General features: G+C 47.5%; 7 protein-coding genes across 7 annotated transcripts; 4 read left to right on the plus strand and 3 right to left on the minus strand.

Moving 5' to 3' along the window:
- Nucleotides 1-1,071: 1,071 nt before the first annotated feature.
- N7529_002525 (short chain dehydrogenase reductase family) lies at nt 1,072-2,087 on the plus strand (the record flags this gene model as incomplete). Its single annotated transcript, XM_057238053.1, has 3 exons — nt 1,072-1,138; nt 1,198-1,628; nt 1,680-2,087. The coding sequence occupies 3 exons, from the start codon at nt 1,072-1,074 to the stop codon at nt 2,085-2,087; spliced, it is 906 nt and encodes a 301-aa protein (XP_057100664.1).
- A 146-nt stretch (nt 2,088-2,233) lies between these two features.
- On the minus strand, nt 2,234-3,688 carry N7529_002526 (cytochrome P450; the record flags this gene model as incomplete). The annotated part of the gene is made up of 4 exons (XM_057238054.1): nt 2,234-2,439; nt 2,497-2,896; nt 2,960-3,284; nt 3,351-3,688. 4 exons carry the CDS (start codon nt 3,686-3,688, stop codon nt 2,234-2,236), a joined length of 1,269 nt encoding a protein of 422 aa, XP_057100665.1.
- A 765-nt stretch (nt 3,689-4,453) lies between these two features.
- N7529_002527 (nonribosomal peptide synthetase 11) lies at nt 4,454-7,568 on the plus strand (the record flags this gene model as incomplete). Its single annotated transcript, XM_057238055.1, has 2 exons — nt 4,454-5,093; nt 5,155-7,568. The coding sequence occupies 2 exons, from the start codon at nt 4,454-4,456 to the stop codon at nt 7,566-7,568; spliced, it is 3,054 nt and encodes a 1,017-aa protein (XP_057100666.1).
- A 977-nt stretch (nt 7,569-8,545) lies between these two features.
- On the plus strand, nt 8,546-9,650 carry N7529_002528 (uncharacterized protein; the record flags this gene model as incomplete). Its single annotated transcript, XM_057238056.1, has 2 exons — nt 8,546-8,887; nt 8,955-9,650. The coding sequence occupies 2 exons, from the start codon at nt 8,546-8,548 to the stop codon at nt 9,648-9,650; spliced, it is 1,038 nt and encodes a 345-aa protein (XP_057100667.1).
- Nucleotides 9,651-9,775: 125 nt separating this feature from the next.
- N7529_002529 (uncharacterized protein) lies at nt 9,776-13,936 on the minus strand (the record flags this gene model as incomplete). The annotated part of the gene is made up of 7 exons (XM_057238057.1): nt 9,776-9,882; nt 9,931-10,178; nt 10,253-11,560; nt 11,616-12,029; nt 12,079-12,514; nt 12,566-13,667; nt 13,721-13,936. 7 exons carry the CDS (start codon nt 13,934-13,936, stop codon nt 9,776-9,778), a joined length of 3,831 nt encoding a protein of 1,276 aa, XP_057100668.1.
- A 1,398-nt stretch (nt 13,937-15,334) lies between these two features.
- Nucleotides 15,335-16,508, plus strand: N7529_002530 (uncharacterized protein; the record flags this gene model as incomplete). The annotated part of the gene is made up of 2 exons (XM_057238058.1): nt 15,335-15,686; nt 15,748-16,508. The coding sequence occupies 2 exons, from the start codon at nt 15,335-15,337 to the stop codon at nt 16,506-16,508; spliced, it is 1,113 nt and encodes a 370-aa protein (XP_057100669.1).
- A 480-nt stretch (nt 16,509-16,988) lies between these two features.
- Nucleotides 16,989-17,272, minus strand: N7529_002531 (uncharacterized protein; the record flags this gene model as incomplete). Its single annotated transcript, XM_057238059.1, has 2 exons — nt 16,989-17,039; nt 17,096-17,272. 2 exons carry the CDS (start codon nt 17,270-17,272, stop codon nt 16,989-16,991), a joined length of 228 nt encoding a protein of 75 aa, XP_057100670.1.
- Between the last annotated feature and the right edge of the window lie 237 nt (nt 17,273-17,509).

Raw genomic sequence — 17,509 nt, forward strand, 5'->3', positions numbered from 1 at the left:
AAAACTTCTCATCCCAGTAATCCTATGATCAAGCAAAGATTGGCGCATAAATTTGACTTGATTCCAGCATCGCCGGTGGAGAGACGGTCGCGACTTTCCTGTCTGCTACTACTTATCACCTTCTCAAAAACCCGTCCGTCTACGCAGAGCTCTGCCAAGAGATTCGATCCCGGTTCGACAGTCTGTCTGATATTAACGCCACAGCTGCACAGCAGCTACAGTACCTTCAAGCCGTCATCTCAGAAGGTCTGCGCATTTATCCACCTGGATCTCAAGGCTTTCCGCGCCTGAGCCCCGGGGCAGCAATTGGTGGCGTGTATATTCCTCCTGGGGTAAGCTAAGTCTCTATTTCCTTTCATATCAGGTCTAGGACTTTATGACCCTCATTGTGATGAATGTTTAGAGCTTATGCTGACGTTCGGGCCTTCCACAGACTGAGGTTTACACAAGCGCCTGGACCGTAACCCACGACCCACGATACTTCCATGATCCTTACATCTTCAAGCCCTCTCGGTGGATTGATCCCGCTTGTACTGATGTCAAAGAAGCTAGTCAACCCTTTTCCTTAGGTCCACGTGGCTGTCTAGGCCGAAAGTAAGCCAAATATTTTCCCTTGTTTCTCTCGTCTCGAATCTTGACTCATGACGATGACAGTTTTGCATACGTGGAAATGTGTACTATTCTTGCTAAATTACTTTACGCTTTTGATCTGGAGCTACTCGACTCTGCGTTGGATTGGGAAAAGCAAAGTAGTCTACATGTTATGTGGTGGAAGCCATCACTCCCTGTGAAATTCCGAGCCAGGGAAAATGACTAGACCAAATAGGCGAGGAAATAATTTTGTCATGATACGTATCAATGAATATCAGAAAGTGGGTCAGATAGTCTGAAACTTGCATAAAAACCTCCAACCCGTTGAAGTCTTCGCTCTCCTTCGGTTCTTTCTAAAAAGGGTATAGCTCTGCACTCTACACTAGCCTATTCTGACCTCGCACTACATATTCCTGGAAGACCGGCGGTTAATCTTGATCTCATCTCACCAACGGTGTGAACAAGCAGTATCAGCTTGTCATGACGTCCCTAAATATCAAGCTCGAAGACATCACCAGTCTGGTGGGGAAGAAGGTGCTGCTCACAGGTATGTATATTTTTGCGAATCTTTAGCGCATGCCTCTTATCTTTTCGCTCTCGTAGGAGGATCTTCCGGGATCGGGCTCGCAGCTGCCAAGATCTTCGCCCAACGTGGAGCTGACGTCTTAATCCTTGACCTCAACTCTCCCCTCGAGGCACTTCCATCTGCTATCGAATATCGCAAATGTGACATCTCTCAATGGGCCGAGCTCAAATCCGCGTTTTTACAAGCAGGGAATATCGATATTGCAGTTGCTAATGCTGGAGTTTCGGAGGACCGAGATTATTTCGCCGACACTTTCGATGAAGAAGGGGAACTGCTGGAACCGGCTTATCCGGTCATGGAAGTGAACTTGAAAGCAGTATTCAACTTCGTTAAATTATCTTTGAGCCATTTCAGGAAGAGGAAGAGTCAAGGAAGTATTGTTATCACATCGAGTGCGACAGCATACTCTCCAGAGCAGAGTCTACCAGTGTATAGTGCTTGCAAGCTAGCTGTAAGTCATTCACGTCGTCTTTTGTTCTTATAGCAAAGCTCACAACTCCAGCTTATTGGCCTCGTTCGTTCTCTTCGCTCAACTGTCATCCATGACAACATCACTATCAATGCCATCGCTCCCGCTGCCACTATAACTTCCCTTCTTCCAGCTCACCTTGCTGCTCCAATTATCGCTGCCGGCCTTCCTGTCAGTACTGCCGAGCATGTTGGCCTGGCGGTAGTCTACTCCTCTTCAGCCACACAGCTTGGTCAGGTTGAGTTATACGGTCGGGATCCAGAAGAACTGGCGAACACACAGGGCCGATGGAACGGAAGAACTATCTTGACGCTGGGTGACAGATACACTGAGTTGGAAGAGCCGATTGCACGGTTGAGAGGAGATTGGTTTGGAGAGGAAAACAAAAGCGACACCAGGAAGCAGCAGATGGCTACAGACTTCAGACCGTTTCCAGTGTGAGAGCAAACAGGATATTTCTCGAACAGTCACCTAATGGCGTAATTTGATTCAACATGCAAATCACAAGATGTTGCTTGTTCCCCGTTGTTTTGAACTCTTGCTCGTATACATAAAGCGAAAAGAAACTCACATATTATTCATTCGGTCTATTTAGGGGCTATCGCAGAATCTCTGCGTTTAAACTCAAGATCTAGAGTAGGATTTGGTGTTGCAATAGTCTCGGCAAGCACATACAGTGGCCCTTTGCTGCCTTCAGGCTCCCTGATATCATAGTTCATGATAAGATAGCACAGCAAGACTTTGATCTCAGCAGAGGCAAAGAACCTTCCTGGGCATGCATGCCTACCATGTCCTAAATTAAATTCAAATTAGCCCGAGAACCAAGACAAGAAAAAGATTTGCCATGTACCGAAACTCAAAGCATCAATGCCGATAGTCGCAAACTGATATTTCGCCTCATTTCCTTCTTTCTGTCTCAAATTGTGATATCGAAACCCGTCAAATTCCTCTGGGTTTTCAAATATGGCGGGATCTTTGTTCACGCAAGCTGCTGAAGCAGCGACCGATGTTCCTTTAGGAAGAGTGACGCCGTTGGAAAGCGTAACAGGCTGGAGAATCTTGCGGTTCACAGTGACTTGCAAGGATGGATTCATTCTTTGTCCTTCTTTAATGAAGCTATCGAGCTTACTGAGCTGGTTGAGACTCTGCTTGGTAGCAGCGTCATGTTGAGTGAAGACTTTGGCTATTTCTTCTCGCAGAGGTGTGATATATTGTGGGAAACGGGCGAGGTCGAAGAGAGTTTGTGCAACCTGATTTTTAGTATATTAGCAATACATATGCATGCAATAGCAAAGAAAAACCAGAAGACTGACCTGGCCTCCAGTTGTATGGATGGCAGCTATATTGACGACTAAATGCTCATTCGCCTGGAACGGCACATCGTTACCGCGGCCATTAGAATTGTCTATCAACCACTGGAGCATATCCTCAGGCTTGACAAAATCCGGACTCTCCATGTCACGGAGCCTATTATTGAGTAACGGCTCCAGCATTTCTTCCGTCTCCCTTCGATGCTTTTTGACGGCAACAGTCTGAGGTATAAAATGACGAACTATTGGCCAGAGGAATGATGGATATCTATAGAGTTGGGTGGCACCGGAAAATGCACTCATAGTAATGCCGATTGAATTTCGCACCCTGTACTAGTTAGCTTAACATCTTGCTCCTCCAGCCAATGCAGGTGATTGGTAAGGGAGAACCGACCAATCTTCGTTCCTGGATAACGGTAGTCCAACAAAAACCCTCCCTGACATCAGAGCAATCATCTTCGTCGAAGCCCCATAAATATTGACTCTTTTCCAACTTGCTGTATTACCCAAAGAGTCTCGCACAGCGTATTCTGCTTCTTCTTTCAAATGAGGCAGAATCTGACTCAAGCCTTTTGTCAAATTGTTCTTGACCGAGTCGACCATACCATCACTGTTGGAAGCCACGGCGGTGTACTTGCCCAAGTATCGATCGTACATTTCTTGTCGGAAGCTTATTGCTTTCACTGGAAACGATTTCAGCTCGTCCAGCATGCTCGTTGGCACAATGAGCATTGGGTAATTTGATGTGGGAATCTTGAAGAGCTTGTCTCTGAACTATAGACAGGTAAGCATCACACCATTGTACCTAGTCTGCAAGAGTAGTTGACATGCATTCCGATACCCCTCAGCCATGATCTTGGCGAAATCGTTGTTTTCATTGGTTATGAGTGGGATTTTGAGAAGATCGTTTCTTTTCGATCGGATCCATACTAGCCATGCACAAAGAAAAGCTAGGAGAGCCAGAAGGCCAAGGGCTCTGGGTTTTCCTGTGGCACTCTGCAATTGGAGAACAATATCACTGCTCCATATCTGCAGGTCCGGCAAGGGCATGTTTTCTGTTCCACTTCGCCCGATTCGAAAGAAATTGATGTGGATGATACTTCTCATGTGAGCTTGATAGTGACATATAGTCCGAGTTACTACTGACTGAAATGATCAAGAAAGCAAAATCCTGGCATAGAATTATACAGACAGAGAAGATTCGAAGAATGAGACAATGACGCGAATGACTAGTAGTATAGTCAAGACATTAAGTTCAGCCTGAGGCACCAAGGCAATCATGCGGCGATTGCCTAAATGAGCTTGATTCCGGTATGCGTTTGACGAACTGGCATTCGTCCTCGTCCCGTGACATGCATCACGCAAGTGGCCACGGAGTTGAACTTTTTTTCTGGCCTTTCTCCCCATCGCATTCCATGTCTGTGAACTCATCTCTCAACCGACGTCAGAGCTCTGCGTAATCGAAGTATCTTTGTTCACCTATTGTCAAAGATCAATATGACTTCTCCCCCCAAGCCGGAGATGGAAAGAGCTCTAATCGATATGATCGATCGATGGGCGATCAACACTCCGGATGCAATTGCCGCTGAGTGGAAAAATACAAGCTTGACATTTGGCCAGCTGAGACGGGCCTCCATCCGGGTCGCGTCCCTGCTTCACGATGCCGGACTTGGACCACGGTCTCAAATACCCATTCTCACCAAGATGTCACTTGAAATGCTTCCCGCGGTTGTGGGTGTATTAAGACTAGGAGCTTGCTACGCTCCTATGGATGTGGCTTCTTGGAGTCGGGACAGAGTCAAAGCTGCTCTTGAAGCGACTGCAGCAAAAACAGTACTCGCGACTACTGAAATCGACTTGCCCGGGTACAATTTCATCACCATAGGGAGTGGCATTCTAGACTCGCCAGATGTTGCTCCATCCTTGGAGGAATACCCATATCTCGTCAGCGCGCGACAAGAGCTGAAGCCCACGGACTTGGTGTATATAATATTTACATCTGGAACGACGGGGAAACCAAAAGGTGTCATGGTCCCGCAATCATGTGTCGTGAATCTCATCATACAGGACTACGATGGTATTCTGGTGATAAAACCAGGGAAAAAGGTTCTGCTGCTATTTTCGATTGCTTTTGATGGTTAGTCCGTTATCTCAACCTTACTTTCTTCTTTGTCTAACAACCACGACAGGTTGCGCAGGAATTATTTTTAATTCAATGTGCAACGGCGGAACAATAATAATGGCCACTTCGGATGACTATACGGAGAAGGCCACCAAATGTGAAGCCATTATCATAACCCCGACGATTCTTGCTACAATGGACTCCCCCGCTCAATATCCTAACCTCAGAGAGATTTGGATGGGAGGCGAGGCGCCCAGCGCAAATCTCATCAAGCTCTGGTCCAGTCCAGCTTGCAAAATTTACAACTGCTATGGGCCAACCGAATGCACGACGGCAATCTCGAGCATTGAAATGCGCCCTGATACCCCCATATTCCTTGGTGGCATAATTCCAGGAATTGAGATTGTCTTACTCGATGAGAATTTAGAGGAGGCGGAAGCTGGGGAGATTTGTATCCGCGGCCCTTGTCTCGCAACCGGGTACCTCAACAATGAGGAGCTGACCCGACAAAAGTTCATTACATGGAAGGGGCAGCGACACTATCGTTCCGGTGACCTGGCCAAGAAAATTCCAGAGGGATTTGCGTTTATTGGCAGAATTGACCTCCAAGTGAAGAATCGAGGATTTTTAATCAATCTCGAGACGGAAGTTGTCCCAGCCCTTCTGAGCTTCCCCGGTGTGCGCTCGGCTGCTGCAATCATGCATGATTCGAGGTTGATAGGGTTCATCACTCCCTCGGAAATATCTCCGCAATCATTGCGGAAGGAACTTGCAAAGAAATGCGACGCGTTTGTTGTCCCAGACGTAGTTCTTCCCCTGGATAGATTGCCTGTCACGTCCAACCAAAAGATCGACACTGCTGCTCTTAGATCGATCATAACAGAAGAGACAACGACACACAATTGGCTTTCTGATCACTCCTCGGCATCGGAGCTAGTGAAATTCGGACTTTCAAATGCCCTTAGGATACCTATATCCCAAATCAACGATGATTCATCATTCTGGGAACTAGGAGGGAATTCTCTTTCGGCGGTGCGGCTTGCTTCTTTTTTGGCGTTTCGTGGCCTGCGTATTTCAGTCGGAGATATCTTTGTGCTCGACAAAGCATCCAGCATCCTTCAGAAAGTGGTCTCCACGGAAGCAGCGAAGCAATCGGTTGAGTTCCTCATAAGTGAACACAGAGGGGATGCAGCATCTGCGAACTCATTGCCGATATCCGATATCCAATACCAGTTCATAACCGAGACTCTTCGAAGTCCCGCTAAGAACAACTTGATTTTTTCTTTCACGGTTGATATCGCAAGCGGAAAGCTAAGCAGTTCTGTATTGCGCAAGGCATGGGAGACTCTGTTTGAAAGACATTCGATATTGCGAACGACGTTTGACTTGGATGCAAAGACCCAACTTATCCAACCAGAATCAAACCTGGACTGGACGGAAATCCAAGTGTCTGACTCAGAGTTTGATTCCACCAGTGAAAAGACACAAAAGGCCCTGTGGGATGAAATATACAGCCCGATTGAATTACCTTGGAAACCTTTCAATTATCTGAAAGTTGTTGAGGCTCCTGAGAGATCAATTAAAATATTCTGGGTGATGCACCACAGTTTGTTCGATGGATGGTCGGTAACAATTCTACTCAATGAGCTTGAAGTGATTCTCAATGATGGCGACTTGCCAGCTGCGCCACATTTCTCCGACGTTGTTCATTTCCAAGAACACCTTAAAGCCCAAATCAGGTCTGAGAGTGACATTTTTTGGAAGAAGTCACTAGCACCACTGCATGGTTTGAAACCCATCAATGTACCCAAGCCACTCAATACACCATCTCTAGAAACTCGCCAGGACTGGTTGAGCAAGAGCTCGGTGATTAGCATCTCAAAATCAGAGCTGGACAACTTCGCATATTATCAACGCGTTTCCTCGTCTTCCCTGTTCCACGCTACCTGGTCCTTGGTTTTGTCCAAATACACTGGCTCACAGACTATCGGCTACAATAGCAGTTTCTCGGGAAGAAGTCTTCCTCTACCATCAATAGAGTCTATCGTTGGGCCGCTGAATCAACGATGCCCGACTCTCACCACTGTTGACAAGACAGCGACCCTAGAGCAATACTTGAGAGGTATTCACCGCGAGGTGTACGAGCTGAGAGACTTTCAATGGTCATCTTACGGTGTCACGGAGAAGATGCTCGGTCATGAAGCCCATGAATCGCTTCTAGACAGCTCGATCACTATTTTTTTGGATATGTCGCCCGATTTCGGTCGATGGAAAGTACAGGATGAACAGAAGCCAGTTAGGCCTCTTGAGCTACGTATTGAGCAGGACAGAGAGACTATAAACGCGCACTTGCGGTACGACTTTGCACTTTTCGATGGAGAGGCGGTGCGTCAAATCCTAGCGGATGTGGACACAACATTGATAACTATCCTCAGATTACCGCCGCATGCTTCAGTGGCGTCGGTAATAGACTCAATAGCGTATCACTAGTTGATTGCACTTTAACTAGGGTGTGCGGAATCTTCTTCATTTGAATGCTATATGTTTCCTCATTATCACGTTGCTCAAGTATTACGCTACATGGGCCTTCCAAGTTTCCATATGTGGCCTAGGTATGCATGGGCAGGAACGCCGCTCACCATAACTTTTTAAATGTGATTTGAGGCATAGCGAATTTCAATATGCGTTTGTGGCCCAGAAGGCAGTAATATGAGGATTTTCGAGGTTTCTCCCACAAGTAAAAGACCCAATCCCCGTAACGCAATCATACACCCATGGATTAGTGGTTCTGGCCCTGAGAAAAAGATGTTGTTGACCCCGAACGACTCCCGGAGCAGGATCCCCTGTTCTAAGCCTGGGGATATTTTTTGGACTCCTTTCTTTTTTATTTTCATGCTCAGTTTTGTATCCACGAATAAATCTGATTCCTAGATCAACGAAAGAACTATCTCTGAGTTGATTATACATATACAAATCATCTATAAGCACATATAAAACGCGTTTGTCGATCAAATTGCGCGCCGTGCTCATGATAATACGGAGTCAACAAAGTAGTCTCCCAAGTTGAGTAATTTCCCAAGCCAATTAGCCCCAAAACCAAGCACTTGAGTCAAATCCGTCTAGTTTCGGAAATTCCCGAATTGGTTGACACTTCCCAAAACAGCGCGGCCCGAACCGAAGCCAATGCATTAACGGGTCCACTCGCAGCCAGACCTGGGGATCAACTTCTGATAAGCTGACGCGAGTGAGAACTAGGGCTCCAATTGCTATCTTGGTTTGAGAATCACGTGTAATGTTGGACTATCTTGCCCATGACATAAATACGATGATTTCAACATCGAAGGTATCAGAGCTGTCTTATACATTGATGTTTTCCGTTTCCATCTATAAATTAATCTCATCAATACAGAGTAAATCCCACCTAGCTACCTAATTTCAATTCAAAGTTACTTGAAAACCAATCTACAATGTCTACCCCATCCGCATCCCAAAGTGCTGTGCTCAAAGTCATCTCACTGGGCAAACTAATGTCCAGTCCAGCCTCCGTCGCTGCCGAGCTACTAGCTGCTTGCACTGAGACAGGGTTCTTCTATCTTGACTGCACAGACTGGGAAAATGGCTCTCTATCATCCAGTCAGATCCAACACTTGTTCCAAATCTCCAAGACACTCTACGATCTCCCTCAGCAGCAGAAGAGTGCATGGGCAGCCGACCATAATCATGCAGAAGAAATGATTGTGGGGTACAAGGCGGCAGGGGTCGGCTCGGGGCCCGTTGAAGGGCTAAAGGATGGGTTTGAAGGGTTCATGGTTCGCAAATTCCGTTCCATAACTGAACATATTTTTGTTGGGGACTCGCTGATCAGTCGATCCGCAGATTTTTGAGCACCCTCTGCGGAATATAGCGGATCCTACCACAATGGCCGCTCCAGGCCCACTGCAAACAAATGGTGACTTTATGCAAACCAATATAAATGCACTTCGCGACATTAGCCACGCCATCCTGGACAGCCTGTCGCAATCTCTTGGCTTGACGGGGAAATCCCACCTCGCATCCACCCACCGAGCGGGCGAAGCCTCAACGACAGCGCTCGGGCTCCTGAAATATCTCCCCTATGGCACAGCTACCGATGTTGGGGTGGGTCACATTGCGCATACTGACGCGGGGAGCTTGTCGTTTGTGTTCACCGATGTGGCGGGGCTGCAAGTCGCAATGCCAGGAACGGACGAGTGGACGTATATTCTGCCTCGCGATAGCCATGCGATTGTTAACGTAGGAGACTCGCTGCACTTTCTTTCCCAAGGTAGACTGAAGTCGAGTTTGCACCGTGTGGTTCCACATCCGGATGCTCTCAACCGTATCAAGTATACCATCGTCTATCTAGTGCGCCCGGAGACAGATGCAGTGTTCATTGATGGCGATGGGAAAGAGGTGAAGAGCAAGGATTGGTATCTAAAGAAATTTGAGGCTTTCGGAAAGGGAGAGGTGGATCAGAGCCACAGTTCTTTGTTGACTGGACGGAATAATTATGATGGACGCTGGAATCCGTTGACTGCAGCTGCGACGGTGTAGATATTTCACGATATCTTGCTATGTTCGATAGCAGTTTCATTCTAGAATTGCCTTATTTCTGACTTCCTTTTATTCACTTGTACGAATATTCTTATATATTAAATCATAGTCTATGTTTTCCGGTCTCAAATGTCCTCCAAGCTCTGTAGTTTGACTAATTCAAAGTATCTTCCACCCAGCTCCATTAACTCCTGGTGCGTCCCCTGTTCCACAACATTGCCTTCGTGCAACACTAAGACAGGTTAGTTCAGTCATCAATAGAATTGAGGTCTGTTCTCACCATAAATACAGTTGGCCTTCTGTACCGTACTTATACGATGCGCAACAGCGACTGTCGTTCGGCCTTGAGCTGCGGCATTCAGTGCATCCTGAACGACCTTTTCCGACTCCGAGTCGAGCGCAGAAGTGGCCTCGTCCAGGAGGAGTATGCGTGGATCACGTAGAAGCGCTCGCGCTATAGCTATCCGTTGTTGCTGCCCGCCAGAGAGCATGCCGCCTCTCGCGCCTATGACCGTCGAGAAACCATCACTAAGCGGAACGTTAGTATGCCTCGGTTTGAATTTAACAGACAAGAAAAGGCTGTAAGGGACAAGGTGGCTTACGGTAGGGAGAGGATGAAGTCGTAAATGTTGGCATCCTTGCATGCTTGGATGACTCTTTCCTCGGACACATTATCGTCGTCGGTCCCGATGATGATATTCTCCCTGATTGTTCCGTGGTACAGTGTCGGCTCTTGACTGACTAGAGCAAGATGACTCCTGTAGCTCTTAACATTCAACTTTGAAATGTCTTTCCCATCAACCAAGATCTTTCCGGCTTCGGGATCGAAGAACCGCTCCAATAAAGAAATTATGGTGCTCTTCCCACATCCACTTGCCCCGACAAGACCTATGTACTGTCCCGTTTGTACACTCAAGCTGAGGCCATTCAGAACCATTCTCTCCGGTCGGTTGGGGTATTGGAAATAAATGTTTCGTATCTCCAAGCTGCCATCCATTTTCGGTAACTGCTCACCAGTTTCTTGACGAGCGTCAATGGTGACAGGTCGACTCAGCAGCGTTTTGATATCTTGGGCTGCTTGACGGGATTTGCTCATATCTGGCGCAAATGAGAAAATCGCTCCGGCGCTGAACGCGCCGGCGATAACCGCAGCGTAAGCAATGAAGAACTGCACCATTGAATAGCCTTCGTGGATGATCAGACTTCCTCCATACCAAAAGGCCAGCGCGATGCAGAGAAAGTTTGCTGACTGGGAAGCCGCATAAAACATGGATGACTTCAACGTTGAGATGACTGACTTTTTTCGTTGCGTTTCCAATATGGTGTGGTACTCTTTTTGCACATGGGTCTCGAGATTTAGCGATGCAACCGTCTTGATGGCAGAGCTTGCCTCACAAGCATAGGTTGCTGAGGCGGCATATGCAGCCTTTGACTGTTGAGCAATCTCCCCAAGGAGCTTCAGTCGGACGAGACCACAAGTAAGAACGATGGGAATAGTTGCGGTACAGACGAGTCCCAGCTTCCAACCTATAGCAATCGACACAGCCACTCCAGCGACCAATGTCGTTGAGACAATGAATATAGAACCCAGTGTGACCCCACTCATCCCAGCAAGGTTGGTAGCATCCGTGGATAATGCCGCTGTAAGAGAACCGGCCGAGAATCCAGGTTTGTCAAACATCGAGATGTCCTGATGGAGAATTGTGCGGAAGGAAGAATCTCTGGCACGGTGAATCAAGCGCTCGGAGCAGTAGGCAAAACAGAGACCTGATGCTCCCCAACCCAGAAATGCAGTACCTCCCAGCATCAGATACATCAGGCTCCAGAAGTTGACATCATGGCGGAGCTGTCCATACATGTTTGGAGGCAGCGATAATGCTGCGATAGCTTTGCCGTAGAAAACAGCCTGCCTGGTGGGATAGTCAGCATCAATACCCTGCACACCGCATGATGAAGGAGTCTTACGTGGGGTTTCCTGCGCCTGTGATAACCGAAAAAAACAGACCCCAAAGCATTGTGAATGTCTCTTTTTTGTTGAAGTTGGCGACGAACTTGATCAACTCCCATAAGGAGTATCTGCCGTCAGCCTTGCCGTCTGAATCTCCCTCCTGGCCTTCAGACACTGGGTCCTGTCCAATTTGGTACGTGTGCTTGTTGGACTCATTACCCTCATCTTTCGAACCAGAGAGTTCCGCATCTACATCGAACGTGGACTTTTCTTCACTGGGGCCAATATTTCTCTCCGTGGACATGCGCTGCTTCTCCACCAGCTCGTAGTACATTGATTGTCTCTCAAGTAGGTCGCTGTGGGTTCCTTGCTCAATAACACGCCCGTGAGACATAACAACAATGTTTTCTGCCGCCGTGATAGTAGACAGTCTGAAATATGATTAGCCTGTGTTGTCAAGATTAAATGAAAAACGCATACCGATGACTGATTGTGATCGTTGTTCGACCTTTAGCAGCAACATCGAGTGCCGCCTGTACCAGCCTCTCGGCCTGGGCATCGAGAGCCGAAGTAGCCTCATCCAGTAACAAGACCTTTGGATTGCTAATGATAGCCCGTGCGATGGCGACTCGTTGTTTTTGTCCCCCCGAAAGCAAGGAGCCCCTTTCTCCGACACTGGTGTGGAAGCCCTTCGGCAAGTCGGAGATGAAACCAAAGCAGTTCGCCTTCTTGGCGGCATCGAAGACAAGGCTTTCTATTATATCAGGAGGGGAATTTTCGTGTTTGGTGCCGATCAGACCAAATCTGATATTTTCGAATACAGTTGTGGCGAAGAGTGTGGGCTGCTGTGTCACGATTGCTATTTGTTGGCGATACCACTGCAAATTAAGAGACGCGATATCGTGGCCATCGAGCACTGTTGTGTTAATATTAGCACGGTTCATGGCGCACAGGAAAGAGCTCTCACAAATTTCACCGTTTAGTGGTTCATAAAACCTTTCAATCAAGCCTGCTAATGTACTTTTCCCACAACCAGAGGCACCAACAATGGCCGTTGTCTTGCCAGCTGGAAATCGAAGATTTACATCATCTAATGTGAGGACATCCGGTCTCGAGGGGTAAACATAGCGAATGCTCTTGAGCTCAATCGTCCCGGACACAGTTTCCAGTCTTCTTCCTGTAGTGGAGGATGGATCCAGTGGTGATTCCCTAGATACTGTTGCAAGAATCTTTCCTGTGGCTGCTATACCGGTTGAAAATGCTTGGAAGTTGGGTGCTATGTTACCGAATGTGAACGCTCCGGTCAAGGTAGCAAGGAGGATGGTGATCAACGCCCCGAGTTCCACGTCTCCAACAACCAGATAACGAGATCCTTGCCAAAATGTCAGTCCATAGGTCCAGAAGATGACACCATTCATGACGGCCATCATGGCCGCAAGAGCAATGCGACTTCTAAGACCATATTTCTCGGCCTGGGTAAGAAACCTTTGGTACCTATCGGCCAACTTGTCTTGAATCCCGAACGCAGTTACGTGCCTGATTGAACTGATGGCTTCCTCGGCAGCCGTCGATCCGTCTGCATATGCCGCCAGTGACTTGTGGGTATACTTGACCATGAATGAAGAGAAGAAGCTCATTGATCCAGTTTCTGCGACATAGGCTGATATCAGAATAAGCGCCATACGCCAACTTTTCACGAAACTGATGATGAGCGCTGCCCCGAAGTTGGAACAGGAGTACAAAGTCAGAGATAGCTTGCCGGTCAACGAATCTTGGATCAGATTCATGTCCGAGGTGATTCTGGTTGTGATCTCTCCAGCTCCTAGGACATCGAAGAATGCGATGTTTTGGCGAAGGATGGCGGCGAGGTATTTCTCTCGAAGTCTTTGGGTGATTTTTTCTCCTCCAACCATGAATCCGGCTGTCGAGATGTAGACCGAAACAAATTGTCCGATGGCGATATATACATAATAAAGGGCGAATTTCGCGACCAGGGATGAAAGGTGCGATCCTGAAGAAGTTCCGATGAAGAACTCTTTGAAAGCTTGAGCCAAGCCTCCCAAAAGGAGCTATATGAGGGATATCAGCTTGGGAGATAGAATCCCGGCGGAGAGCAGCTCACAAAAGACACAGGTTGAAGGGCTCCCCCAATGATGGCTGCAATTGAGCTAATAACCAGAAGAAGTAATTCATAAGGTGTTGTGCATGTATACAAAAGAACCAAGCGGCTCATCTGCGACTCCGGGGTGTCGATTTGTCGCCTCAGGATCTCTTTTTCATCATCCTTCAACTCCAGACGGAGCGTTCCGGGTGAAAGAGACCCGCCTTTTTCTGACATGCTGATTTCGCCTTCGGAAGTGGGTTTGTCGACAACCGCTTGCCAGAGGCATTGCGACAAGCGGGTGGTCAGATGAAGGATTATTAAAAGAAGCCATCACTGGCCACTCATCATGACTCATATTGCACTATCATGCACCTAATTGTGCCATCGAAGATATCAGCAAACAAAGGATTTGCAGTAAGTACCCTTGTTCCGGCGACATCCAGACAAAGTAATGTGGGGCCGTGTCAACTGCGCGCACCCACCGAATAAAGCCCACTCCGAGAATTGGAGTGTAGTTTGAATATGCCTCGACGGGTAATAACACTTTCTAAATTGTGCAATCTACTCCACAAAGCCATCCACACGTATAAGAATTCGGCAGTAACCTAACCAATGCTCAGGGTCCTCCAGATGGGCCACAAATACACGTCCAATCATCGGTAGCAGGTCCGACGGACTCCGCTCCCCTACCTAAGCCAGGATTAGGGGATCTTCGCTCTCCATTGCCACGACGGGTGAATGCTTGGAAAAGATGCGCCAAGTCGAGCCACCATATCACAACCAATCACAAGACAAGCCGATGAGATTATCATTCGCAGGATTACGGGGAGGGAACGGCTTCTCTTTTATCTACTCGTTAGCAGCCATTGATATGGGTTTCACTTCAGCCAACTGGCCTTGAGGGGGCCGATGGCGTCAGCTCACCACATAACATTTATCAAAAACCTCTGTTCATCCCGCTATGCTATTGTGATCCTCCATCCAGGTGCTCTGTGCGGTGGCTTACGGCTTACGTCCTGCCACCCGACCTCGGGGGATCGCTGCATAGATATATCATTATGTCTTCAGTTCGCTGATTGTTCGAATTGTATAGTACATCCAGACCCCGCTCCGGTGCTTATATATAGGAATCAATTCACCCCCCTGTCCACGTCGGCCAGTTAGTTAATATTCCCTGATTTCACAGACGCTTGAACCTAGGAAATTTCTTTTCTTGGGGAATACTGACCATGTTTGTCACACTCCGATATGGAAATGGCAAAGGTGATGACATTCAATGTATCGAGAGTACCACAAAGCCTCCACATGAAGAACCGGCTAATCCCCACTTAGCCTGTAACATGTGTCGAAGCAAAAAGGTACGTGGTGTCCCAATGCACCTGGCGCGTGTTGTTAACTTAATTCCAGCTCAAATGTAATGGAGAGAAAACGGGCTGTCAGCGCTGTATCTCTGCTGGCTTTGAATGTTCCTATAAAAATGAGAGATCAACGGAAAGAAAACGCAAACATCATCTCTTGTCGAACACATCTGGAGCAAGAGCTGTCCAAGCCCTCCAAAATTCGCATCAAAACGGTCTTCAAGTATCGCCCAGTGGGGAGAAGCCAGCTAGACGCGCGCTCTCCTCGCAAGAAATGTCTCCCGAGCTCGATAAAATGGTCGCAGGCGGACTGGAAGAGCAAGACACAATTTCACCCGTTCAAGTCGACAACTATTCCATCCCCCAGAGCCGGTCAGATTCAATTGATCAGGTTGAAAATATAAATGGGAGATTTGTTCCCACCTCCTCGGCTTCTCTGCAGAGACCGGCTTCCGCGGTCGTTTCCATGATGGACGCTGATCATACTGGTCTCGACAAAGATTTGTTCAATCAATATTTCACTACGCTAGAGCAAACAGATGATTTGTTCGGCTGTGCTTTGCAACAAGACAGTGCAGTCCCACTAAGTGAAGATGGAGGCGCAACTATCGATATATCCAGTCCAAGTAAGTTATCTACCCACTTTACTTCACACAATGGTTGACTCACAGTGATGGTGTAAATTAGTAGACAATCAATCCTCTCTCGAGGACAGCTTCACATTCTCTACCGAAGGCTCGTCCCCTTTTCGGTCCCTCAACTCCCTCTCACAACCCATGACCTTCCCGAGCACGAGTTCACGTTCGGAAAAAAGCAGCAATCGTAGCCGCTGCGCCTCTATAGACTCGTCCGTGCAATCTGACTCGACCCCTTACAGCTGCCAGTGCACCAGGATTGCTCTCAAGATTCTTGAAATGCTTTCCAGTCATTTCAAACCCGCCGAGGGTCTGTACTCCGTGGAGCAAGCACTCTACACACTGAAACGAAACATCAGACGATGCCAGTCCCTGGTCCAATGCTCGGCGTCTGGGCGAGACTCCGGGGTTGAATTGCTAGTCATTGTGCTATGTGAAAAGATGACGGCAATCTTCGAGGAGATCTCAGCGGGCTGGGAACGCCAATTGCAAGCTGTCGCGCGCACGCAAAAGAAGCCATGCGCTGCGCCTGCTATCGGCGGGGTAGACCCCACACAAAATGATTTCAGGTACTCTCAGTATTCAAGGATAGCAATAGGGGGCTACCAAATCGATACGATAGAGGAACGGCACAAGGTGTTTGGGTTGCTGGTTCAGCTGCAGTTGATGCGGCTGAGTGAAATAATGACCACACTGAGGAAGAATGCCATGGCTAATGATTCGGAGTCGCATCTGGCTATCTTGATGCCCACAAATCAGAAGGTCGAGAATTTGAAGGCGGCACTAGATAAAATTACGATATCATACTCTTAACTTGACGACAGCTCCCATTTCCAAAGTTCGAAATCGATCACTTTGTAAACAAATTGTACCAAGGCAATTGCTGTCCGACTAGTCAAGGCTTGAAATAAACCCTGCTTTGCCTGTACTTTATTCGCTTTGATGAGGAAGGGTAATCTCGTATTTCTATGTGACAGTCTGCCAGTAACTGACTAGGCCCCCACTTTCAAGCAGCTACTCTTACGCTAGCATATCCTGCTGGGGAATTGAAATCTCATAGAACGGGCATCTTAGACGGTCTTTAATGTCGGGAGCATTGGAGGGAGGTTGCAGGTGTATTGGGCCCTAAGTCCAAAGAGGGCAAAACGAACCATAAGAGGCAATTGACGGGTACGTTTACTATAAACCAGAGCTCAGACAGGGAGGTGTCCAAATAACCAGAGGCGATGTCTATAAATCCGCTATGATTAAAAATGCATCTTGGCAATGCCAGTATAGCCCAGCAATCGTGCCTCAGGCAACAACCTCCTTGACCTCATTCGCCAAAGCCGGTGTTGTATGCATCTAATGAAACCAGAAACACGTCCTAACAAAGTTAAGTCAGGGAACGCAATACATACCGCATCGGCAAAGTGCAACCACTCTTCCACCTTCTTGACAAAAATATCATCTGCCGCAGGGACAGCCTCAAGTCCCCATACTACAATCTCAAAGGTGCCCTCCGTTTCAAGGACCTTGACCGGCTCTTCAGGCTCGGTCTCATTCTCATCGCTCTCATTATGTGGATTGCATATCATTACAATCTGAACCCAACGAGATTGTACAAATATTTTACTGAAATAATACGTGTGTAAGCAGCTGCACGATCATTGGAGACTTAGAATGGAGAGGTACTATGTTTAAATGAACAATCTGCTTAGCCGAGGTTTGAATTAAACAGTTGTTTGTAGTTACTCGTTCTGCACACCATCACAATTTTCTGAGATCTCGATATAAACAAATAAACCAGATTGTGAGGCTAGGCCGGTTGACTG

The sequence above is a fragment of the Penicillium soppii genome, assembly GCF_028829465.1.
Source record: "Penicillium soppii strain IBT 18220 chromosome Unknown utg000003l, whole genome shotgun sequence".
Lineage (NCBI taxonomy): Eukaryota > Fungi > Ascomycota > Eurotiomycetes > Eurotiales > Aspergillaceae > Penicillium > Penicillium soppii.